This window comes from Equus caballus, chromosome 14, assembly GCF_041296265.1.
Source record: "Equus caballus isolate H_3958 breed thoroughbred chromosome 14, TB-T2T, whole genome shotgun sequence".
NCBI lineage: Eukaryota > Metazoa > Chordata > Mammalia > Perissodactyla > Equidae > Equus > Equus caballus.
In genome coordinates this window covers 87,767,624-87,786,561 of record NC_091697.1, presented here as the reverse complement: position 1 = coordinate 87,786,561, position 18,938 = coordinate 87,767,624, and the positions used below count along the sequence as shown (strand labels likewise).

The window sequence follows — 18,938 nt, the reverse complement described above, 5'->3', positions numbered from 1 at the left end:
GAAAGGAGCAATAAGTGTAGTAGGAGAGAAAATTAGCAGCCTGAGAGTTAACTGGCCAACAGTTGTTTCTTTTGAAATAACTAACACTTTATAAAATACTGACAAATATGAAAGAGAAAAACCTTACAAATATAATTAAATTTTAAAATGAGAACAATAATCAATGTAAGGATCAAATAAACTATTAATAGTTCAAAGCCAACAGTTGGTTTTTGTGAATGTCTAATATTTTATGAAACATTGGCAGATATAATAGAGAAAAAAGTCTTACAAATAAAATAAAATTTAGCTTTAAAGTGAGAAAGATCTCATCAGTCCAAGAGAGTGACTAAATTATAAAGAAACACTATGGGCAATAATTTTCTAAGAAATTTTTAAACAAAAATATAAAACATAAAATTCACAGAACATAAGCAAAAGAAAAACTGAAGAGATTAGAACTGTTCTCAAACTTTCCTTGCAACAGAATTTTAAAATTGACTCTTAAATGTTTGACACCCAGATCATTCCCACGTGACATGAATGTGTCCTGCAGAAGATGGCCTACGATGGTTGTTTCTACAAGTAATGATGGTGCTAAGGTCACTTAAATCTATAGATGTAAAATTATTAACAAATGGAATATAAAATGATTAGAGTAATTGTTTGCCATTGTCAGAAATTAAACATTCAATAGCAGGAAAATAATCAACATAGCAGAGTAGCATATCAAATAATGTCCATATAAAAGATGTATTTCAAGCTTTACATACATTCATATTCTAAATAAAAATCTTTAAAAAGTAGATAATCCTTTAATGTGTTAAAGAGCATCAATTTAATTTCAAGAAAAATAGTATTTATCTAGAGGCATTTCCCTTAAAAAACAAAAAGTATGAAAAGTTTATTTTATTGTCATTTCTGCTTAATGTTGTATGGAAGAATCATTAAAAACGTGTGAAAAAGAAATGACAAACATTAAAGGAATATTTGTGTGTATTTGTAGATATCTATAATTGTACAACACATTTGTAGGTAACATTATGTATGCTATGTATATTATTAGTAACAGAAAACATGATTATCTGAGATGTCAGGCTTATGTAAACAAAACTGCAGTAGAAGAAATGAATAGAAAAATAAGAACACAAAGCCTACATCTAAAACAGTTTGACTAAATGTCTTAAAAGAATGATGATGATTGTTTCCAGTCATTTTATAAGTCAATTTTTTTATTAAAATATCAATAAGGAGGGCCCAGCTGTGTGGTCTAGTGGTTAAGCTTGGCACGCTCCACTTTGGCAGCCCCAATTCGGATCCCAGGCATGCACCTACACCACTGATCAGCAATGCTGTGGCGGCAACCCGTCTACAAAATAGAGGAAGATTGGCACAGATGTTAGCTCAGGGCAAATCTTCCTCAGCAAAAAAAAAAAAAAAAAAAAGTCAATAAGGTACTTTATATAACTCAATAAAAATTTACTCTGAAATATATTTGAAAAATAAATGCATACAAATACTGAAAAATGCTTTTTTTATAGTATTTAGCATTTTTACTAAATATTGAAAAACATTTTTCAGTATTTTTAGGGAAGATTAACCCAACTGAACACTTGGATCTGCTATACAATAATGATAAAAAATACAGTTCTGAGTCAGGAAGCAAAGCCACAGGTCAATGGAAAAAAATCAAGATGTGAACAAAATGACAGATTTAGTATATTTTTAAAGTCAGAGAAATCATTATTTCTGAGAGATTCTGGCATAATATACTATTTAACATTAAGAAAAAATAATAAAAGAAACCTCATACTGTATACCAAGTATTAAAGCAACAGTAGTACATCATTTTATACCTAATAAATTATAAGAATTGAAAATATGTGATAAATACCTAAGTTAGCCCAGAAAGGCCATGGGAAACAGGCATGCTCGTTCATTGCCTTTAGCAGTATGAGGCAGTTTGGCGGAAATAGCTAGCACCGTGAAAAGAACTTAGAGTGACTTCTAGACCTTAGAGCGACTAATTTCAAACAAGAAAGCTGAAAAACTGCAAACAGCCTAACTGTATAAGAAATGTGTGAACAAACCTTGAAACTCGAAGTTGTTATTATTGAACAACATTTATAATAATAAATAGGAATAAGAAATAGGAAATGGTGTAAAATAGCACAGTGGAATAGGAAGTCAAGTATAAATTGCTCTTAAGATTGTGTTACTGTGTGTCCATTTGCATCAAGAGAATAAACAATCAGATAGCTATATTCAGAGTTGTATTGAAGTAATGACATTGTGGGCATAATTTTGTATTCAACATATTACTGATCAAAGTAACCTTTTTTTTTTTTTTTTTAGCAAAAGCAATTTGAAGATGCTAAACTCTCAGCTGTCATCTCTGAAGTGGTTTCCCAAACCCCAGCTCCAACCACCCATGCTGCGCGTCCACCCCCTGACGCTCTGGTAAGCAACATATCTTGGAAACATTTGTTGTCGCAGCAGCAAGAAGAAGAAGAAAGAAACTAGTACTTTTGCTTAGACTAAATGAAAAGAGGTAAAATTGTTAGGAAGATTGGGTGCTTTCTGTTTCAGAAGCGATAAGACTGGCTATTTAGGGAGATGACAGAGAATATCAGAATGATTAAATGAAACAATGTATGCGAAAGTATTTTACACACAGTTGAGGAGCCTAACGTTATTGTTGCTTTGTTAGAAGAATTGAAAGTGCAATAATGTGCATGTGTATGTGTTTGAATTATTAGACTTTTAAAATTCTTGAGCTTTCTTGATAATTATTTTTCTTCTCCTATCTATTTTTCCTGACACATGCTGTAAATACTATGCATTATTTAACCTCAAGTTTATTTTATGGAATTGCTCAGTGTTTGAGCTTCTCGCCCCAAAGAATTCACAAACATGTCATGGAATTGCATTATTTTCCTCTCATTCACACCAGTAAAAATTTGTGATTTTCATGCCACCAATAGAAAAACCTCAGCATCAATATTGTTTTAATTATTTGCATGTTCTGAGGCAAGACTGTGGGACCAAAGCTTTTCCAGACTTCCTTGATTAATTTTGTGTGCAGTACCAAATTATATATTATCAAGGAGACCACGCACATCAAAAGATAGAGATTGCCCTAAACCAGATCCCCATCTCCTTTGGTTGAGAACAAGTGCCTCGTTTGCTAGATGGAGATGAAGGAGCTCAGTGAAGTCAGTTATGCTTCCTTTCCTTTTGATGTAGCATCAAAGCTTACTTAGTGCTGTGCTCGAGATTCTGAATGAGCTCTCATCCTGTTGGGTCAGCCTCGGGATCGTCTGAAAACATCCAGAGGCACAAATGATGAAGCCCAGACTCAGCTGTGGATACCTCCACCGTTAGCAGCTATAATCCTGGGCTCTCATGAAGCACTTAAAACCAATAAAATGTTCTGTGTGTGTGTGTATGTGTTACACACCCACCATGATGAAAGTCCCTGGGCAACAGAAAGGAAGAATCGTTAATAACCCAGGCTGCCGTTTACGCTTCAGTTTTTAATACTCAGGTCGGAGGTTCTGCCCTGATTGAGGCTATTAGTAAACATCCAGAATCAAAAGCCTTTTTGCCTTTCACAAGTAAAATGACATCTTTCCCATCAGAGTCTAGTTTTGTTTAATATTTTATTTGAAGACATCACTAAAACTAGGTACAAAACGTTATTTAAATGAATATACTTGGGAATCAAAGAGTAAACTAAGCCATCATAATGCGTGTGAGTTTTCTTTGCCAGGGACCTTTGACTGTCACCAGCAGTGCCTCATACACTGAAAGCATCGTAAGACCTCTTTTCTGGAAAATCAGGCCAGGAGCCCCATCTTTTCAGGAGGGACTTGTTTTCTTGGAAGAGGAAGACATCTGGGGCGGGGCAGGGGTAGGCAGGTGCAGACTAGTGCTGAGAATGAAGGGTCAGGGAGAAGGAGCACCAGCCGAGGGTCGTGGGTCCAGCACCTTCCACCTGCCCTGCCATCTCCCTGGTGAAAACCCCAGAGCCTGTGGAAGTCTGAGTGGCAGTGTCGGGGCCATGCTCCAACAGGTGACCTGATTTGGCCAGCCAGTGACTAATTCAGATTTACTTTTTAGCAGAGTGACAACAAAGAACTCGATGATGCCTTGGATCAACTTTCTGACAGTTTAGGGCAGAGGCAGCCTGATCCCGATGAGAACAAACCAGTAGAGGATAAAGTCAAGGTAAAAGAAAAAAATAAGTGAAATGTAAGATTTGTATAGTATGGAACAGCCTACTCTCCACACACACGGCAAAAACCACTCTGACTTTGTCTGGAGTTAGTGAACAGTCAGATAACCGCAGTCTCATTTTTTCCTTCTCTGTGGTCTATATTGCGTTTCTTCTTTTCCGCAGGGAGGACTATGTTGTGGCACAGATTCAGGCAAATGTCCTGTTTGTGAGACTAGACTTTGTTAAGATGGAAAAGCACAGCTCTGCTTTGTTAATTTTATTCTCTTCCCGCATTAACTTTTCCTGGTTTTATCTGGTAGTAGAGACATCATGTATCAGAGACACGTGGATGTGCATTTTTTAGGTTGACCTGTTCTGTATGTGTAGTGGCAGAGGTCACCTATTTGGCAGAAGTTTCCCTAGCAGCCTTCTCTGCCACCATCACTAACTGTGTGCAAACTCCTAAAGGAAGAGAGCACTGGACCAGGAGTTGAGAACTGTGCCGAGGTGTGTCTACAGGCACAACCTGTTAACTCTACCTTTATACAACATGTATGGGTACCTGTTTATACTTAACAATATACAATAGTTTACAATCTGTTTAGCGTGGAACAAGGAAGTAACTGACCAGCCAAATTGATGTCCCAAAGACAGGGCATTGCAAAAATCCTTTGGTCTTGATTCTGTCATTTTCATAGGAATATTGATGTGAACTTAACATATATTTGAAAAATGAAATTATGATGATGCAGGAAAATAAAATCTGTACCCTCCCAAGGGGAGGGCAGTGAGTGTTACTGAGTCTGTGATGGGGAGAGCAGCCACAGCCCACTGAGGTGGGGATGCTGGGAGGTCGGTGTTGCTTACTCAACAGCAGGTCACCTTCACCTCCAACACAAGCGGTCAGCATGTCCATTCAGATTTGCTGCTTGTCCTGGTCTTTCAGGGTTGCTTATTAATAGTCACAGTGGTAAATATTAGCTCTCAAATGCCAAGGTACAGTAACTTGTTTTTTGGTGAGGAAGATTGGCCCTGAGTTAACATCTGTTGCCCATCTTCCTCTTTTTGCTTGAGGAAGATTGTCGCTGAGCTAACGTCTATGCCAATCTTCCTCTATTTTTCACATGGGATGCCACCACAGCATGGTTTGACCAGTGGTGTACAGGTCTGTGCCTGGGATCCAAACCCATGAACCCTGGGCTGCCAAAGCGGAGCGTGCGAACTTAACCACTATGCCACCAGGCTGGCCACAGGAACTAGATTTTTTATTTGAAAAGTGAAACTCACATAAAAAAAATTTTGTGCCCTTGGTTTTATTTCCTCACATGGTTTCTGAGGATAACTATTTAATCATTTATTTCAATTGAAAATACAGGTAGAAAATTGACAGATGTGGATTGACATAAGGAAGCACATGTGTTTACTTTTTTTATCAACTAATAGTCTATTGAAGTCATCTGTTTTCTGTTGCTTAAAAAATAAAAACAGACCATTATGTTTTGTCTCAGCAAAGTATAATGAGTTGCAGCTGAATGCTGCATCTTAGAGTGTCTTCTCTTAGTGGAAGAGGAAATTAGTATTAATTCTGTTTTCCAATGTTTATAGGAAAAAGTTAAAGCTGAACATAGAGACAAGCTGGGAGAAAGAGATGACACGATCCCACCTGAGTATAGACACCTCTTGGATAAAAATGATGAGGTACATGAAGGCAAATGTCAACTGGATATATACTCCAAAGCTTTTTAAATGTAAACCTCACTTGCAATGAACAGGAGGTGCACTTGAACAGTAGCATTGAAATGTAACTTGACTGACTGATTTAATATATCCCTGATGAGCAGGCTGTGTGGGATTCTGTTTAATATTTATTTGAACCAGTGTCGTTTGATGTTTACTGTGCTGGGCACCTATGGGGTAAATAGAGGTGAATAATATTCAGTCACTTGCTGATGCTTAACAGTCATTCCAAAGCCTGTACACAGATGAATTCTCTTTGCAAGAAAAGGCTATGAAAAAGAATGATATTTGTAATCCTGACTGAAGCAGAGTCTCTCTGTTCAAGGAGAAGAGAAAAGGAGCTAGTATTGGAATAATTAATAGGGCAAATAAATAAGGCACCTCCAAGACCTGGGGTCTCCCTTTCCTCCTCCTGCACCACCACAGGCCTGTTAAGATTAAAGACAGGCAAAACCATATTCCCAATCACAAGTTCTATTTCTGTACTTAGATCTAGAAAGAAGTCTCTGGCCTCTTGTCTCTAACATGGAAGCCACTGTTTCTTAGGTCAACTTGGCCTGTACCCGACCCCTTCCTTTTTGACTCTTGAGTTGCAAGTCAATGAGATGATAAATAAGCCTTTGCAGGCCTGTTCATCAAATAAGAACAAAGAAGCCTAAATTACGTCCTTCTTTTTCTGTACTGATTCATCTGGTGGGTTTGATGACTCCCTGGTTTAAAGAGTGTTATCTGCTTCAGTGTCTCCTCTTACAGGAATCACTTCTCCTTGCGTGTGTTCAGTATTCCTCCAGACAGCAAATCTCCATCCTGCTAGAATCCTCCCTGCTTTGGTAGTACCACGTGACCCTGCTTGTCTTCTCTGGGAGATGTATTATTTAATGCCCTTCCCTTTGTAGATGGGAAAATTCCTGATGAGTTGTACTTATAATCCTGACTGAAAAAAATCTAGTATCTATAGACCATTCCAATGCCTCAACTCCTTCCGAAGTGTAATAAGCTAAGTAAATAAGACATAAAAACATGTTACTGTTTGTAAATTTTTAAGTAGAATTATAATACATGGCGGCAGGAAGTTCCTAAATAATTAGTGTTTCTTTCACTTCCAGGACCCAGCCTTTCACTCTTGCATTTTCCCCAAGTCTATTGAAATAGAGTTATAGGGAAGGAGTTAAGCAAAACGGGTGGAGAAATAGTAGGGACCCAGGTTTATCAGTTATTGCAAATCTATACTCCATTTGATCCAAGCGAGGTCATTGGATATGGATTATATCAATACTGACTACACCTAAGTAAACCTTTACAAAGATTTGTTTAATCAGTTGTCTGCTTTGTTTTCAAGGGCAAACCAGTGAAGCCACCCGAAAAGAAACCTGGGGAATCAAAGGTAAACACCACAGCTGCATGTTCCCACTAATTTTTTTTTATTCTAGCTGCAACGTCTACATTTTAGAAATCTAACATTTATTGAGTGCCTACCCTGTGCTTGGTATGATGTCAAGGTGTAACGTGAGAGTGTGTGTATGTGTTATGTCTCCTTTAGACTTCAACTTGTATAAAAGAGTAGAAGAAAATAAAGCAGTGAAGATTGTCTTATAATCTCCTTCGCAATATATTAGTTTGTTAGGAAAAGAATGTAGCAAGTTTTTTCTTTATAGACGTCTTTTATTTTCAGTGATATCGGAAACTGTCCTCTGTAGGATTTTTGCCTGTGCTTCTTCACTGATGGTTATTTCTATTAATATCTCAGAAAACTGCAGATGACCAAGACCCCATTGATGCCCTCTCAGGGGATTTTGACAGCTGTCCCTCAACTACAGAAAGCTCAGAGAACACAGCAAAGGTACTGTGCTTTTTCATATTGACTTTCTTTGAAATGTGTGTTCATGTATGTGCGTACACGTATCTAATTTTAGACTGTAAAATGAATGATACTATAGAGAAAAAAAATATCTATAATTCTACCACCCCTAAACACTATTATTTGGTGTATTTCTTGTCTTTTCCCATATGTGTATGTTTTGCATAGTTCTACTTAGAGTCCATATATAATAGATTGCTTAACATTATTTCATAAATGTTTTCCATGTTGCTTTAGAATCTCTGTAGCCATCATTTGATCACGACGTTCTATTGCTTTGCAACATTAATGCTTTGTCTGTGGTCATTTAAAATGAGGGCAGTCCCTAGCTACACCTTGCTCTTATGCCCATTGCCCTCCGGGGTTTCCAGCCCTGCCCGGCTGGCTGACTCTCCTACTCATGCCTCAAGGCCAAGTTCAAGCATCAGCTCCTTCAGGAAGACTTCTCTTACTGCTTCTCCCTTCCAGGCCAGGGGAGCAGTGCGGGGCTCTCCATGCTTCCCTGACCTCTGGGTTAACTATCCACTGAGCTGTGTGCCTTATACAGTGGTGATGCGTCTTTCACCTCTGTGCTCAGCATTAGCAAAATGCCTGGTCTTAGCAGGTGCTCAAAACATGTGACTAAAAGTAAGTGAAAAAGTCATGTAATTCAACAAATGTGTGGCATTTTACCTGTAAACTACACCCTCCCATAAATCAAATAGAAGGAAAAGTGAAATGAGTGCCCTTTATTATTATTTTCAGAAGAGTTAATACTACAGATCTCTTTGCTATTGTTTTGGCTATTATTAAACGTATCTCCCAATCACTGATTTGTTACTCTTCCCATATTGGGTGACTTAATCTCTAGACCGCCTCAGCATCCTATTTCTCACTCCTGGAAACTTACAAATAATGCCTTTTTTGGTGAAAGGACTTTATAAATGATGTCCCCCAGCTGTCTGTGGTGGTTTCCATTGTTATATTTCTCTCCCGTAACACTGAAAACAGGGTCCTATTCTTGCTCTATTGGCAGATAAAAACCAGTCCTGATAGAAACAAGGTCTGTTTTGATGCACAAAATAAGGTCTGGGTGAATCATGCATCATGGAAATTGGCAGAGCATCGGTGTGACCCACATTTTCCTCCTTTTGTCCTTTTTACCTCCTACCTTAAAGTTTTCCATTATTTAATTAAATTGGAGATCTCCAAGCTACTGAAAAGAATAGTCCGGATTGATTTGATTGCAGCCAGTAGTTGATTGCTAGATTGATTGATGATAGCAATAGCCTCATTCCATTTCCTTTGCTTTAGGACAAAGACAAGAAGAATGCTTCCAGCTCCAAAGCACCCAAGACTGGGGGTAAAGCAAAGGATTCCGCAAAGGTAAACAGAGCAGTAAATACACAGAAATTAGTTTAGCAATTACATGGAGTGGCATTTATCCTTTTAGTCATTTAGGTTCTGATTGGAATCTATTTAGAATAAAATTTAAGCACTATCTATCCCCTAGCATGTCTTGTTAAAGAAATTGAAGTTTTACAGACATTTATTTTTTTAAGTAGTGATACTTTAGAAATGTAAATAGATGTAATGTCACACAAAGTATGGACGAGCCCACTGTAATTTTATGGTTCCCAATGTCAGCTGAACCATCTGTGTTCACCCTGAATCAGTGTAGGCCCTCACCACATCCCCCAGTCTGCAGCTAGCCTCACCCTCTACATCAAAGAGAAAATTGAGGCCACCCTACAGAAAATCTCTAAGGTCCCCTTCTTACCTACCCACTCACAAACCCTCTCATCTCTTTGCCTTCAGCCCCTTCCTTTCTCTCAGGGATCAATAATCAACTCTCTCCACCATCTTCAATCTCTTTGTCTCAATTATTTCCCTTATACTACAGACATGTTCAAATTCTTCCACCCCTTTAAAAGCAGTCCTCAAACTTACAAGCCCTTCTGCCTACTGCCCTGTTTCCCTCCATCCCTCCATCTCCTTGAAAGATTCTTCTTGAGCTCTGCCTGAGATCAACAATGCCATGCTGATTGCTCTATCACTGGGTCCTTATCAATTCTTAGTTTCCTTGCTCTGTCAGTAGCATGCTTTGGGGCCTTAGAGTTGATGTGATAATGGATTGAAACTTTGGGGAATGGTGGGATGGGTGAATGTATTTTATACCTTCACCTCTCCAAAGACCCAGACCACCTTTTCCAGCTGCCTACTGCACATTTCCACTTGGATAACACATTTACAGTACAGATTGATATACTGTATTTCATCAAATCTAAATTGCCAATTATAAAATAACCCTTTATATACCATTAAGAAAAGTCAATTTGATTATGATATTTTATTCTTTGTAAGAACCACAGCAAATTGAGACACATTAAAATGTTGGGGCAGGGGGGTGCATGGGGAACACCAGAGAAAGGGGTTTATATGAATTTTAGAACATGGAAGAAATATATAGAATTAGGGATGATCTTAGAGTTTCTGTGATCCAGTTTACTCATTAGAAACCACCTGGGAGGGAGGACTCTTAGTACATAATTTTTTGTGTTGCTCTAGAAAGTGGAACTAAGGCTAATGAGTAGAAGTTACAGGGGGTCTGGTTTCTTAGAGTTGGGCATTAATGGAGCACAACAGTTGAGAGCTTCCTATAATTAAAATTACTCAAACTGTGATCAGGAAAGGAAGTTGGAGTAGACAACTTCTAGGTCCGTTTCAATTCCAAGAACATATGATTCAGATGGTTATTACCATAATTCCCTGACTTTAATGAGAAATTAAAGATGCAGCTTTAAAAACAATATTCCCCCACATCAACACTCTTAAAAACAAGATAGTGAGTTTCAGTTCAAAATGGTGACATAGGATGACCTGAACTCCCCTCCTCCGATGAACACAGCAAAGCTATACTACATATGGAAGAGTTTCCTCTGAGGGAAAAAAAAAACCCTAAAAACTAGCTGAGTGATGACTTTTCATCAGGCAAACGAAAAAAAAAACACCCACATTGAAGCAGGTAAGAGAGGCTGAGACACAGTCTTGACATAAACCCCACCCCTGGTGCAGCAACACACAATCAGAAGGGAACTCAAAACCCAGAGCTTCTCCCTGAGGAGCGAAGGGTTTGAACCCCACATTGGGCACCCCAAATTTCAAGACTTGCACCTGAGAGACAAGCCCTCAAAAGATCTAGCTTTGAAGTCGGTGAGGCTCACTTCCATGAGACCCACAAGGCAATAGTGAACTGAGAAATGGTTCTTAAAGGGGTTGTGCTCTCAGACTCAAGTGCCTGAGAGCCCACTGCAGATGTAGCCAATTGAAAAGCATCCAGACTTTCTCTGAAAGAGGCTTAACAGCACATCTTAAGCCTCAGCCTGAGGGACAGCCATCTAATTTAACAAATCGAGGAGCCTGCTGAAATACTTTCTGGGGACAGAAGATGGTGGGTGCAATCTTTGCACACTCTCTGTGCCTCACTCCAGCTTGCTGGTTTCTCCCAGAAAGAAGTTTGTACCCTGCTGTCACCCTGATTTTTTGTGACTGCCACCAGGGGACAACTCTAGATCTCCTGGCTCTGGTAGTCAGCAGGACTTAATGCTTGTGGTCCCACGGGACTGCGTGTATTTTCATACTTTAACAGCTGCTGCCAGTGGGTCTTGCTTCCAATCAGCCTGAATCTAAGTGCTGACTGAGATCCTCCCCTTTTGGACACTGACAGGTCTTGGCACACCTTCAACTACTAGGAACCACTAAAAATAGAATAGGCTGCTTGGACAATCACAAAGGTTTAACAGACAACCAAGAGCTAGGGCAAGGTTGAACAATAAGGTTCATCTCCTACACAAGGCAACCCATTCAAGACTGGGAAAACTGACGGTTTTATCTAAGGCATAAAAACCAAGACAGAGAATCAAGGAAAAAGGAACAAAGGTATATGTTCCAAACAAAAGAACAAGGTAAAACCACAGACAAAGTCCTTAATAAAACAGATAAATGATTTACCTAATAAAGAGTGTAAAATAATGGTCAAAAAGATGCTCACAGAACTTGGAAAAAGAATGGATGAACACAGTCAGGACTTCAACAAAGAGACAGAAAATATAAGAAAGTACCAAAGAGAAGTCACAGAGCTGAAAAATATAATTACTGAACTGAAAAATACACTAGAGGGGTTCAGTAGCAGACTGGATGAAAAAATAAGAAAGGATTAGTGAACTTGAAGACATGGCAGTGAAACTCACGCAATCAGAGCAGCAAAAAAAAAATGTAAAAAAGTAAAGGTAGGTTAAAAGACTAAAGAGACAACATCAAGCAGACCAGCATTCATATTTAGTGGTCCCAGAAGAAGACAGAGAGAAAGGGGCATAAAGCTCATCTGAAGAAATAGTGAATGAAAACGTCCCTAACCTGGGAAAGGAAACAGACATGCAGATCTAGGAAGCTCAGAGCATTGCAAATAAGAGGAACCCAAAGAGACCCATACCAAGACACATTATAATTAAAAAGTCAAAAATACAAGGAGAGAATCTTAAAAGCAGAAAGAGAAAAACAACTTATTATGTACAAGGGAACCCCCATGAGACTATCAGATTTTTCAGCAGAAATTTGCAGGCCAGAAGAGAGTGGCACAATACTTTCAAAGTGCTGAAAGAAGAAAACTTCCAACCAAGAATACTCTACCCAGCAAAGCTGTCATTCGGAATTGAAGGAAAGATAGAGTATTCCAGACAATCAAAAGCTGAAGGAGTTCATCACCACTAAACTAAAGGACTGTTAAAGGGACTTCTTTAAGCTGAAATGAAAGGGTGCTAATTAGTAACAGGAAAGCATATGGAAGTATAAGTCTCACTGGTAAAAGTAAATATATACTAAAATTCAGTGTAATCTAATGTTGTAAAGGTGGTGGATTAATCACTTGCAAAGCTATTATGAAAGTTAAAACACACAAGTAATAAAAATAACTATAACTTCAATTAAGGGATACAGAAGATAAAAAGATGTAAAAGGTGACAGTAAAAATATAAAGCATGGAGGGAGAGAGTAAAAATTTAGAGCTTTAGAGTGCATTAAAACTTAAGTTGTTATCAACTTAAAATGTTATATTTATAAGTTGTTATATGTAAGCTGCATGGTAACCAAAAGCAAAAACCTATAGTAGATAAAAGAGAAAGAGAAAGGGTCTAAGCATACCATTACAAAAAATCATCAAATCACAAAGGAGAAGAGCAAGAGAACAAGGAACAGAGGAACTACAAAACATCCAGAAAACAATTAACAAAATGGCAATAAGTACATACTTATCAATAATTAATTTAAATGTAAATAGATTAAATTCTCCAGTCAAAAGACAGAGTGGCAAAATAGATTAAAAAAACAAGACCCATGTATATGCTACCTACAAGAGACTCATTTCAGATTTCAGGACACACACAGACTAAAAATGGAAGGATGGAAAAAAAATATTCCATGCAAATGGAAACCGAAAGAAAGCTGAGGTAGCTATATTTATATCAGACAAAATAGACTTTAAAGCAAAGACTGTAATAAGAGACAAAGAAGGGCATTACATAATGATAAAGGGGTCAGTCCAATAAGAGGCTATAACATTTGTAAATATGCCTCCAACATAGGAGCCCCTAAATATATAAAGAAAATATTGACAGACTTATAGGGAGAAATAGACAGCAATACAATAATTGTAGGGGACGTTAGTACCCCATTTATATCAAAGGTTCGATAATCCAGACAGAAAATCAATAAGGATATGTTGGCCTTAAATGACACATTAAATCAGGGGCCAGCCCTGTGGCCAAGTGGATAAGTGCATGCGCTCTGCTTCAGTAGCCCAGGGTTTCACAGTTCAGATCTTGGGCATGGACCTAACACCGCTCATCAAGCCATGCTGAGACCGTATCCCACATAGCCAAGCTAGAAGGACTTAGAGCTAGAATATACAACTATGTACTGGGAGGTTTTGGGGAGAAGAAGCAGCAAAAAGAAGATTGGAAATGATACATTAGATCAGATGGACTTAACAGATATATATAGAACATTCCATTCAAAAGCAACAGAATACACATTATTCTCAAGAGCACATGGAACATTCTCTAGAAGAGATCATATATTAGGCCACAAAACAAGCCTCAACAAATTTAAGATTGAAACCATATCAAAGATCTTTTCTGACCACAATGATATGAAACTAGAAATGAATTAGAAGAAGAAAACTGGAAAATTCACAAATATGTGGAGATTAAACAACATAAGACTGCCCAACAAATGGGTCAAAGATGAAATCAAAAAATACCTTGAGATAAATAAAAATGGAAATACAACAGACCAGAACTAATGGGATGCAGCAAAAACAGTTCTAAGAGGGCAGTTCATAGCAATAAATGCCTGCCTGAAGAAACAAGAAAAAGCTCAAACAACCTAACTTTACACCTCAAAGAACTAGAAAGAAGAATGAGTGAAGCTCAAAGTTAGTTGAGGGAAGGAAATAACAAAGATCAGAGCAGAAATAAATGCAATAGAGATTAAAAAGACAATAAGAAGGATCAATGGTACTTAAGAGCTGATGTTTTGAAAAGATAAACAAAATTGGCAAATCTCTGGCTAGATGCACCAGGAAAAAAAGAGGACTCACACCAAATTGGACAACCCAGAACAAATGGATACATTCTTAGAAACATGCAACCTACCAAGACTGAATCATGCAGAAATAGAAAATCTGAACAGACCGATTACTAGTAAGGAGATTGAATCAGTAATCGAAAACCTCCCAACAAACAAAAGTCCAGGACAAGATGGCTTCACTGGTGAATTGTACTAAGCATTCAAAGAAGAATTAATATCAGTCTTCTCAAACTCTTCCAAAAAAACAGAAGAGGATGGAACATTTTCAAACTCATTTTACGAGGCCAGCATTACCCTGATACTGAAACTAGACAAAGATACCACAGAAAAGAAAATTACAGGCCAATATCCCTCATGAACATAGATGCAAAAAGCCTTCATAAAATATTAGCAAACCAAATTCTGCAATACATAAGAAAGCTCATACACCATAATCAAGTGGGATTTATTTGGCTCAACATCTGCAAATCAATGTAATACACCACATTAACAAAATGAAGGATAAAACTCATATGATAATATGAACAGATACAGAGAAAGCATTTGAAAAAATTCAATATCCATTTGTGATGAAAAGTCTTAGCAAAGGTGGGTATTGAGGGCATGTACCTCAACATAATAAAGGCCATCTATGACAAGCCCACAGCTAACATTATACTCAACAGTGAAAAGTTAAAAGCTTTTCCAATAAGATTTAGAACAAGACAAGGATGCCCAGTCTCACCACTTTTATTCCACATAGTATTGGAAGTCCTAGCCAGAGCAATTAGGCAAGAAAAGAAATAAAAAGCATCTAAATCAGAAAGGAAGAAGTAAAACTGTCACAATTTGCAGATGACATGATTTTATATATAAAACCCCTAAAGATTCTATCAAAAAAATGTTAGAACTAATAAACAAATTCAGTAAAGTTGCAGATACAGAATCAATATACAAAAATCTGTTGCATTTCTATACACTAATAATGAACTATCAGAGAAATAAAACAATCCTATTTACAATTGCGTCAAAAAGAATACAATACCTAGGAATAAATTTAACCAAGGAGGTGAAAGACCTATACATTGAAAACTCTAAGACATTAATGAAATAAATTGAAGAAGAAAAATAAATAGAAAGATATTCTGTGCTCATGGATTGGAAGAATATTGTTAAAATGTCCATACTACCCAAAGCAATCTATAAATTCCACCACAAGGGAACCCTTGTGCACAGTTGATGGGAATGTAAATTGGTGAAGTCACTATGGAAAGCAGTATGGAAGTTCCTCCAAAAACAGAAAATAGAACTACCATATGATCCAGCAATTCCACTTCTGCATATTTATCCAAAGAAAATGAAAATTCAAAGATATATGCATCCCCATGTTCATTGCAGCATTGTTTACAGTAGTGAACATGTGGAAACGAGCTAAGTGTCCATCAGTGGATGAATGGATTAAAGAAAGTGAATACACACACACACACACACACACACACACACACACGAATATTATTCAGCCATAAAAATAATAAGGAAATCTTGCCATTTGCAACAACACAGATGGACCTTGAGGGCATTATGCTAAGTGAAATAAGTCAAAGACAAAGACAAATAACCATATGATCTCACTTATATGTAGAATCTAAAACAAAAAACACAAAAAATGAGCTTATAGATTGGTGGTTGCCAGGGGTGGGGATGGATGAAATGTGTGAAGGAGGTCAAAAGGTATAAACTTCCTTGGGGGCTGGCCCCATGGCCCAGTGGTTAAGTTCTCACGCTCCGCTGTAGGCGGCGCAGTGTTTCGTTGGTTTGAATCCTGGGCGTGGACATGGCACTGCTCATCAAACCACGCTGAGGCAGCGTCCCACATGCCACAACTAGAAGGACCCACAACGAAGAATATACAACTATGTACCAGGGGGCTTTGGGGAGAAAAAGGAAAAAAATAAAATCTTTAAAAAAAAAAAAAAGTATAAACTTCCAGTTATAAAGTAAATAGTTAATACTTATTGTATGTCTGAAAGTTTCTAAGAGAATAAATCTTAAAAGTTCTCATCACAAGAAAAAAAATTTTGTAACTATGTATGCTGACAGATGTTAACTAGACTTATTGTGGTAATAATTTTACAATATATACAAATATCAAATTGTTATATTGTACATCTGAAACTAATATGTCAATTATACCACAACAAAATTAAAAAACTAAGGTAGTGGAATCCATAAAGGGTATAAGAAAACACATTGATAATTAGTTGCTCCTGCTGTTTTATCTCAAATAGATTAAATATTTACTCATTTCATTATACAAAGTACATGATCAACCCTTTAATTAAAAATAGAAAGCGTAATAACCCTATTGAGTGGATTAGCTGGCCAGCAATGCCCCCAAGAACAGGAAAAGGATGAGTCACTGTAGAGTGAATGAACAATACCATCCAAGAACACCTATGGGGTTTTTTTCTTCAATTACCCTGGCCTTCAAAAAGTCTATAAAGAGGGGCCAGCCCTGTGGCTTAGTGTTTAACTTTGGCACACTCTGCATCGGTGGTGCGGGTTCACGGGTTCAGATCCCAGGTGCACACCTATACCCCTTGTCAGCCATGCTGTGGCGGCAACCCACATACAAAATATAGGAAAATTGGTACAGATGTTAGCTCAGAGTAAATCTTCCTCAAGCAAAAAAAGAGGAAGATTTGCAACAGATGTTAACTCAGGGCTAATCTTCCTCACCCAAAAAAAGAAAGTCTATAAAGTAAAAAATTTAGAATCACTTAAAGTTATTTTTAGCTTATAAACTTGAAGGGGAGAAACTCATAGTTTTTTGGCTAAATGAAAAGGAGATACTTAAAAAAGACCATCTTATTTTCCCCCACTGGCTGCCATCTTTTGCCTCTTTAATTCTGAGAGGCCCATTGCCTCATAAAGCTCTTCTGGTTGATCATATGTAATCCAGAAAAGAAAGAGTTCATTGATGGTTTTTCTTTCCCTTTTAGGCAAAGAAGGAAACTTCTAAGCCAAAAGCTGATGAAAAAAAGACGAGTTAAAGTTCACACTATTTGGTAAGTTGGGTGTTTGTTGTAAATGAAGACAACTGTACCTTCTACCTACCTATGTGTTATACGTGAAAGAAACTAAGTCCGCCTCTTGAGTATTTCACATTCTCTTTATACTCTTGGCATGAAATACACATTGTAAAGTCTAGAGAGTAATACCCTGAAAAGCCCTAAATGGGATGATTGTGCTACTGGAATGTATAAAAACATTAATCTTATAATTAAGAACTCTCTAAGATATTAGGCCAGGTTCTTAAAGAAAATGACAATCTAAGTCCAGTTGACTCTTTGAAACCCAAATGCTCATGACACAGGTTACTGTGGCAAAGCAAAATCAGCATGTTACATTTATGGTGAAATGTTAGTGATATTACCCAAAATATCAACACATGGTGGAGTAGGGAGAAGTACCCCTTAGGATCTGGTGGAAATTGCAGGGTTTTTGGAACAAGGGCAAAGGAAAAGATTGACTACTTTTTTTCGTCTTAGTTTTGGGAAGTAAAGTACCATATATGTTGGCTCTACTTTGTGGTAACTGAATGGATCGCATGGATGCGGGAATCTCCGAGATCTATCTTGAGAGCTGGGCCCTTATTAACTTCAGAGAGGTCTTATGCTAAGCTGAAAAGCTTACAACCACTTTCTGACCAAATCCCAAAGAGAAATCAAAACGTAGGTTAAATTGGGGTAGGCTGTCTCACCACGATCTACTTTTATTTCCTATAAAGAGGGAGGTACACTCATTAGAACTGCTCCAAAGATTTTCCCCCAAATTATAAAAATTTTCTGTTAATAATCCACTCTCATGTTTACTTATAGGAAACTCCTTCTTATTGTCTGTTATACAATGCTTTTCCTAAATGTTATGTTTACTGTGCCTGTAACAAGAAAATTATATATCAAGTGGTTCACTGGATTTTTTTCTTTGAATTTTTCAAGGTATCTGCATATAAAATCTTCAACTGGTGGATGGTGACTTTTGAAGAACAAAAGGCTTTGACAACAGAACATTTTCCTGGGTGGCTTCTAGACAGGGGTATTTGTGGAGGCTTTTGACATCCTAGACATTGGTTTGGTTATTCTTTTCCTGGAAAGAAATTGAATTTGTCTGGTTCACCTGTGTTATTGTACTGAGTATTGATAAACTTTGGATTTTTAAAAATTGCCTTGGGTTGGGAGAGAAAGGAACTTTATATTTCTAAGATATATTTGATAGTTTCTTAAAGCAACACACACGAGAAAAGGAAAAATCTTTGCAAACTTTTGCACATTCTACATAGTGCCTGTAAATCTCATTTGTATTTTCAGTTTGCACTTAAATTTTTTGTTGTCATTAGCATTTGAAAAACAATGCTTTAAACATTCTTCAGTGTTCTGATTTCTCATTACCCCTTTCCTCTTGGGCTTTTGAACCGTATTTGATGTTTCTTTGGGTTAATGTTTGTAAGTCAAACATTAAATATTGTACATTGGGCACTTA

General features: G+C 37.4%; 1 protein-coding gene across 50 annotated transcripts in view; it reads left to right on the top strand.

The window, feature by feature from the left end:
• CAST (calpastatin) overlaps positions 1-18,822 on the top strand; it is a 117,001-nt gene extending 98,179 nt beyond the window's left edge. For 26 of the 50 annotated variants that reach the window (XM_023617947.2, XM_023617944.2, XM_070233262.1 and 23 more), the window contains 8 exons: positions 2,335-2,439; positions 4,102-4,209; positions 5,804-5,896; positions 7,275-7,319; positions 7,683-7,775; positions 9,087-9,158; positions 17,399-17,464; positions 18,398-18,822. In XM_023617947.2, the coding sequence (XP_023473715.1) occupies positions 2,335-2,439; positions 4,102-4,209; positions 5,804-5,896; positions 7,275-7,319; positions 7,683-7,775; positions 9,087-9,158; positions 17,399-17,449 (567 nt within the window). In that variant the 3' untranslated portion in view covers positions 17,450-17,464; positions 18,398-18,822. The remainder of the gene's footprint in view (positions 1-2,334; positions 2,440-4,101; positions 4,210-5,803; positions 5,897-7,274; positions 7,320-7,682; positions 7,776-9,086; positions 9,159-17,398; positions 17,465-18,397) is intronic. The other 24 variants (XM_070233275.1, XM_023617949.2, XM_070233264.1 and 21 more) reach the window with 1 other exon arrangement.
• Positions 18,823-18,938: the final 116 nt, after the last annotated feature.